Consider the following 7,074-nt stretch of genomic DNA (forward strand, 5'->3'; position numbering starts at 1 on the left):
GATGATTATCTTCTCATGATGTCCTCACATGGTGGAAAGGGAAGGGGAATTCTCTGGAGTCTCTTTGATAAGGACAGTTTTTATTCTTTCCTACCTTCCTCCTTCCTTCTTTTCTTCCTTCTTCCTTCTTTCCTTCCTTCTTCCTTCCTTCCTTCCTTCCTTCCTTCCTTTTCTTTTCTTTTCTTTTCTCTTTTCTTTTCTTTTCTTTTCTTTTCTTTTCTTTTCTTTTCTTTTCTTTTCTTTTCTTTTCTTTTCTTTCTTTTCTTTTCTTTTCTTTCATCTCCCTCCTCCACCCCGTCACACAAATTCATTCCTTTTCCTGCCCAGTCTGTCTCTGTGAGACACAGGTGCACCACCACCCACCTGATGGTCCAAGACAGGGACCTGAGAGCAGAGCTTCCACTTCCCTCCCCCTCTCCTGGCTCATTCAATCAGTTGTCTGTCCGCCTGGAGACCTTACTTCTTAACCTCCCACAGGACGGCTCCCTCCTGTTACCTCGAGCGCTCTTTATTTTTTGCTTCCTTGCAACAGCCTCCAGGCTGGGTCCCTTCAATTCATTTCAAAGGATCTTTCTAGATCTCAGGTCTTAAGAGTCTCTTCCCTGTGCCTAAAGCCTGCAGTGACTCTCCACTGAGCTGTTGTTGGTTTTTTTTTTTGCTTTTTTCTTTTAATATCAATTCCTCAGCCCTTTGTCATGGGGCATCTGCCTCCCTGCCCAGCTTCTTTACTCCCAGCCTAGGAGGTCGGGGCTGTGCCTGACTCGGTGTGTTTTCCAGCACTCAGCGTGTGCTCAGGGAGTGCAGGTTTTCAAAGGAAGTGGTCAGACAAAGAGCCAGGCCTCCCGCCCCCACCCTGGGCTCACTCCTGGTGCTCCTCACTGCTACCACGGCCGCCCGTAATGAGCCTCTCTTTTTCTATGGCCCGACTTCCCTCCAAAGGGAACTGAGAAAGATAGCATTTTCTTTTCCTCCAGCTTGCTCGCCTGACGTGGTGGACACGGAACTGCCCCCTCTCGGAGCTGGAGAAGGAGGCCTATGAGGGCACACCAGGGACGCTGGACATGCCATCTGGGGAGCACCCTGCCGGAGGCGGAGGGGCAGAGAACCCCTGCCAGGGCGGGGAGCAGCGCGGAGGTAGGCTGAGGGTATGCTGGGGATGTGCATCACAGAGGAGTGGCGGGGACAGACACCAGGTCTTGGGTCCCCAAAGACCCGATTTGGGAGTCATTAAGGATGAGGTCTCTGAGGGAGTCCAAAAAACATTCCCCCTCTTTCCTTCCCATGTGGCTATTAAACTATTTGAGAAATAAGACAAACAAGTGAGGCCGATGAGAGCCAAAATATTGCCCTCATTACTGGTAAAATATAGGTGGAAAGATTGGGTTTATATCCACGAGGAGGAGCTCTTCCCAATACTGAACCCCAGCATTAGACAGAGGGACCTATCGGTCACCGACCCTTGTGAGCACCACACTGCCAAGGCAGAGGTGGGGACTGAGCCAGGCATGCCCTCTCCATCCTCCTAAATCCACTAAGGGAAGTTCCTTCACCTCAGGGCTCACTGAGTCTAAGAACAGGAAGTCAAAGGACACAGATCGAGTTCCCGCCACACAGAGGAAGCATTGGGCATGGCAAAGAAATACCCCTCACACACACTTTATTATTTACTTATTTTCCATTGGGCTTAACAATTCTGCCTACAGTCATATAGAAGTGTGGTCGTCTCTCATGAGACAAGAGCAGCCATGTGTCCGTAGAGTGCTATGCGTCTTCATAAGTCTCCCCCAGACCACCGCCACTCCCATGGGGAGCCTCCTTGAGCTGCTGACAGGCTGTATAAATTTCACCTCCTGGAGATTCTGAAATGTGTTAAAACAGCACACGAATTAAATTTACTCAAAGGCCACATGGTGTCTAAATTTGAAAATTGGTACGAGGTATAATGTAGCCATTTTCGACATAATGCAGCTATAACCTTCCTGTAGTGTGATTAAACAACAACGTTAAAATATTCTGATATAATGACATCATAGAGATTTCCCAAAGCATAAAATTCCCAAGGAAAACTTAAAGTCAAAAAATTAAATCAATTTGCAAATTAAAGCCCCAAATCGATTTCTCTTGCTCTTGTGAGTTAAAAAGTTAACGAAATTTAGGTCTTAAATTTACTTCCTGCCTCAGGTAGAGGGAGCCCCCGTTCCTGAGTAGAGTTGGGGTAATTTGGGTAGCTGTCTTCTTCCACTGGTTTGGACGGAGTTCCACTGAGGGCCTCAAAAAGTGTCTTAGCTTCATCCCCAGCATCTGGTGTGCCAGACTTTTAATAATTCCAGCAAGTTTAAGAGCATCGATAAGGTTATCAAAGCACCAGTTGTGGACCCACATGACTGGCAGCATGGCACCCCCCAGCTCTAACGCCTTTGCCAGGTACTAGGGACCCTGTGCTTCCCCCGAGGCCTGAGAAGCCTCCCACCCTTCTGGAAGACCTTCACCTTTGCTTAGGGCCCTGAGTCTAGAGAAACAGCCACTTGCCTAGAGGTAATTACATGGGCTCCAGAATAGGAGCTCCACCAATATCCAGGACTCAAAGCTTCTTGACGAAGTCGCACAGGTAAAAGCCAGTGGTCTGCTATAAAAAAACTATCCATAATGGGGAATTTAGTCCTTTACAAACTCCCAAGGTCAGAACCCAGATCGGCTTACTTCAGAAGCACCACCAAAACTCAAAGTCACCTACCCTAGTCTAATCATTTGCCCCAATTTTGCAAAATGTAACTTTTTACTTCTTTTCTGAGTTTTGTGGTCCATGCATGAGATGTTGGGGGTCTCAAAACTGCTTCTCCCCTCATCATTGCAAGGACCAGGTCCTGGCCCAACAAACCTTATGGCAAGGAAGAAACAATTTGAGAGCACAAGCTCTGTGCAGGTGAGACAGCTACCAAGCGAGAGGAAAGTGGAAGGGAAGAAGCTATGAGGATAGCTCCCAAGGGAAAGGAGAGAGGGCACAGCTTCTACTCTCCACGGCCGAACCAGGACTAGACAGACTTCCACGATCATGGTCACGGGCAGCCCTCCCTGGTGGCCCCCATGTCCAAAGGCAGAGCCTGCCCTTGGAGAAGCAGAGAAATACCAAATCCTTGTGAGTGGCTTGCTCTCAAAAGGGACAAAGGAGACACTGAGTCAGTGGAGAGGTTCAATGAGAGAGATCCCCCCAACCGCCAGGAGGAGTGAAAGGCAGGGAGACGCAAGCGCTGTCCTTGGTGAGAGCTCCTTCCCTGCCAAAGGGAACATAGGAAATGAGGAAGAAGCGCCTGCCTCTCAAGGCTGCAGGCGGGAGAAGCCTCGACTGTGTTGCACTCAGGTTAAAAAGCAAAATGGTAGGACGATTTTGAGTCCTAAAAAAGGAAAGTTAAAAATAAATTTAAGGACAGCAGAGTAGATCTGAAAGAAGTATATACATCCCAGGTTGTAGATAGGTTTAGATTTATTGAGTCATTGCTCACCAATAACTACCCAAGTGACTCACAAGACAGTGTTAGGACCGGCCTGTAAAATGATAAAACAGTGTAATCCAAGAGCCAAATTCATGTTATGGCTCTTGGTGCAGCTCTGCGTCTATGGACCTAAAGCAAGGCCCTTTCTTCCTCTGAGCCTTTTTCCCCCTGCAGAACAGGGCAAACTCCATTGACTTATTTGGGTGAGAGGGATCTTGCAGCTCAGAAAAGCTGAGAGTGATTTGCATAGGGCCTCAGTCCGGTGATGGCAGAGCTGGCCCTGGAATGTGGCTTCCATCTCAGCGCCCTTCCCCACAGCAATGCGGCAGTCTGTCTGGTTCAACTGCTGCCTCCTTCCTGAGTGAGATAACGCCCCCCACCCACACCCCCCACATCCTCATGTGGGGCGTGTGTCCTGAATTTGAACAAACTGCTCTATCCTCGCCCCTTAACACACCACCTGCCCTGCAACAGTGAGATGCTTCTGCTCAATGACTGTTCGGATGCCGAGACCAGGGTCAGAGCTCAGTGCAGAGTCCCATCTCAGCAGAAAGGGCTAAGCCGATGGTTCCATGTCCCACCTCTTTCCGTGCACCTGATTCCTTTGGTTTCTCACCATCTCTCTCCATCCCCTTCTCTCTCTCATCACTCCCCTTTCCAATCTTGTCTTCCCTCCCTTCTGCTTTCCTTCCCCTTCTGGCTTTTGTCCCTCAGCCCCACGCAGGTCCTGGGGAAAGCTCCTCTGGGGCTGGTTCTGTGGGTTCTCGGGGGCCCCGGAGCAAGCCCTGAGCCCAGCAGAGAAGGCTGCACTGGAGCAGAAGCTGACCAGCATTGAGGAGAAGCCACTCTGGAGACGTGTCTGCAACATCAATGCTGTCCTCCTGCTGGCCATCAATGTCTTCCTCTGGGGCTATTTCGCATGACTCCGCAGACCTGGCTTCTGCCGAGACAGACGAAACACAGCCCAAGCCCGGCCAGCCACAGAGACAAGATTTCCTCCCATCTTGCTGTCCAAACTGGAGACCAGAGAGGCTCAGACTGGAAGAGCACCTGAAGAGCTCTGAGTCCAGCTGCACACTTGACCAGTGGAGAAAGGAGGCCCAGAGCAAGCACTGGGTCTGCGCAGGGCCACACAGCGGGACTTGCACTGGCCTCCTGATTTCAGCTCTTTCCATTACATTGCCTTAAAATCCTACCTCAAAAGCACTGTTTCCACCCTCTTGGTGAGTCTACTCAGGAGCATTTACTCAACTTGTGTCTTAAGGGTAAAAAGTAAAGAATACAAGAAAAGGGAGGGCAAGAACGTTGCAGAGATCCACGTGCGTCTTCGCTCACCCATATCCCTTCCTTTTCCCCCTTCTCCTTGCCCCACCGCTCTAGTTCCCAATCCCCAGTCATCTATTTCTAGCAGGCATCTACCCAGAAGGACCTTATACTTCCGTTGGCTGCTCCATGTGGTAGCCGTCAGACCCAAAGGAGGGAGGGACCAAGATGACAGACGGTGTTCCGGGCAGAGAGTACTGGGGTAAGGGACTCCTCAGCACTTCTCAGATTCTGCCTCTTCCTACTCTGTCATCCAAACATGTGAGACGTCTCCATGGGCTTGAGGAACTGGGAGTCCAGTTGGAGAGATATGACTTGTTGAAAACAAGGGAATTGAGACAGGCTCCTCTGTGCTTAAGAATAAGCCCTGCAGGGGGCCAATGTGGATAGCCATGGAGCCCCTGCAGCTGCGCCTGTGCCCTTGTCCCTTTGCCTGACAGGTGTCTGCCTACCGTGGAAAACATCATGACCCCACTTAGCTGTCCTTCCTCCAGGAAGCTGCTTGGTGCCCCAAACTGGGTCAAGGTCCCACTCCTGTTCCTACATCCTCTGACCCTGCTTCTGTGGCAGCACCGATCACGGTACTGTGATGTTTGTCTCCACATTAGATTGAGTCCTCCAAGGGGTAGGGAACAAGGACTGTGTTCCAAGTGACTTTGTCCCCAGAAAGTAACAAGTGTTTGATAAATGTTGTGTTCGTAATTCTCCAAGGTCCCGGTAGGCTGTCCACTGTGGCTGACTGGGATGTGACTTGGGGAGCCTCCCAGAAAGTAACAAGTGTTTGATAAATGTTGCGTTCGTAATTCTCCAAGGTCCCGGTAGGCTGTCTCCACTGTGGCTGACTGGGATGTGACTTGGGGAGCCAGCTGGTGGAGAGAAATCTCCTTCAGCTGGAGTTTACACACTGAGTCTCAGATGTTTAGAATGAAATCACAGCCCCATCCCCTTGCCAAAGACACAGGTATCTCTGTCTATGGGCCCTATTCTCATCGGATCCCCTTTAATGCTATCTCTCGTCATCACTCTATACTAATCACTCGTCATAATTGAAATTGAATAAAATTCTAGTTCTTTGAGGTTTGAAGTATAGCCGATGCCATGAATACCTCCTGTCGCCGCTGCCTCCGAATTTCTGTCCACTGACCACTTGACCTCATCTGTGTTATGTGACATGGCTGTGCTCTTCTCATGCTCCCTATAGACACTTTCTGGGAATTCAGCTTTCTCCCCTGATTTTCCCCCAAACCACAAGTTTTTGTGCAGAACTGATTATTCTGAAGGTTTGGAGAGGGGGAAAATTTTAAACCACAGAAGCACAATTTAAAATTAATTAGTGAACTTCCCTATCTTCAAAAGCTCCTCGGCATCCTGCGATGAGAATTTCCCCAGGTCTTCTCAGTCCCCAGCTCCTACTGCCTGCTGTGGTTCTCAGTGCCCCTGTCCAGCAGATTCTCACCTCTCCCCAGTCCTCCACATTGGGGCCCCCTCTTCAGTTTTCTCTCCCTTTGTTATGTGAAGTCTCATCTGGGTTCCAGACCTACCTCCTCTAACCTGAAGACTCATGAGCATGCTGTTAAACATAGTAGAACTGTAGCAAGATGGTTGCTCTCCTTCCCTACTCTCTTTGCCTGGTTAATTCCTACTTGTTCTTCACATTTCAACATAAAAGTCATGTACATCCTAAGAGAAGCCATATTGTTTTAGTGGGTGACCTTACCAGGGCCACCTGTATCCTGGAGCAAGTAAGTCTCAGCACCCAACATATAATCTCATGGTCCCCTGAATGTACCTTCAAAGAAAGTGTCCAAGTGATATTTTAAGAGAATTATATTTTATGCCTACAGCACCTGGTATTCCTAGATGGTCTCCCATCCAAGTACTAACCAGGCCCGACCCTGCTTAGCTTCCAAGATCTAATGAAATCAGGCACATCAGGGTGGCATGGCCATAGACTCCAAGTGATATTTTATTAATACTCATCTTCACCCCTAGATTGTAAGTTCCCCACCTCCCTGAGTCCCCATTACCTAGAAAACTTGGTACATGATGGGTACTAAAAAAATGTGTTGCATGAACAAATGAAAGAATGAATTAATGAATGAGTAAAAGAGCATCCTTAGGAGAGAAAACCAAATACTTAGCAAAGCACAGAAGTGGGAAAATCTTGACACAATCAGGAAACAAAGTGTAGTTTAAAATGTCTGGATTGGAAGGTCATGTCTAATGACCACTGCTAACCCATCTGTCTTCTTCATGCAAG

At 48.9% G+C, this 7,074-nt stretch overlaps 1 protein-coding gene and 1 pseudogene across 1 annotated transcript in view; one reads left to right on the forward strand and one right to left on the reverse strand.

Annotated features, from left to right (window-relative positions):
- The window catches only part of SLC5A9 (solute carrier family 5 member 9), a 19,916-nt gene extending 15,444 nt beyond the window's left edge, over positions 1–4,472 (forward strand). The window contains exons 13-14 of the mRNA XM_006919167.1: positions 975–1,134; positions 4,206–4,472. Coding sequence (XP_006919229.1) covers positions 975–1,134; positions 4,206–4,414 — 369 coding nt within the window. The 3' untranslated portion in view covers positions 4,415–4,472. The remainder of the gene's footprint in view (positions 1–974; positions 1,135–4,205) is intronic.
- A 2,177-nt stretch (positions 4,473–6,649) lies between these two features.
- Positions 6,650–6,767, reverse strand: LOC112485813 (annotated as a pseudogene).
- Between the last annotated feature and the right edge of the window lie 307 nt (positions 6,768–7,074).

Source organism: Pteropus alecto, unplaced genomic scaffold (genome assembly GCF_000325575.1).
Source record: "Pteropus alecto unplaced genomic scaffold, ASM32557v1 scaffold25, whole genome shotgun sequence".
NCBI classification, from domain to species: domain Eukaryota; kingdom Metazoa; phylum Chordata; class Mammalia; order Chiroptera; family Pteropodidae; genus Pteropus; species Pteropus alecto.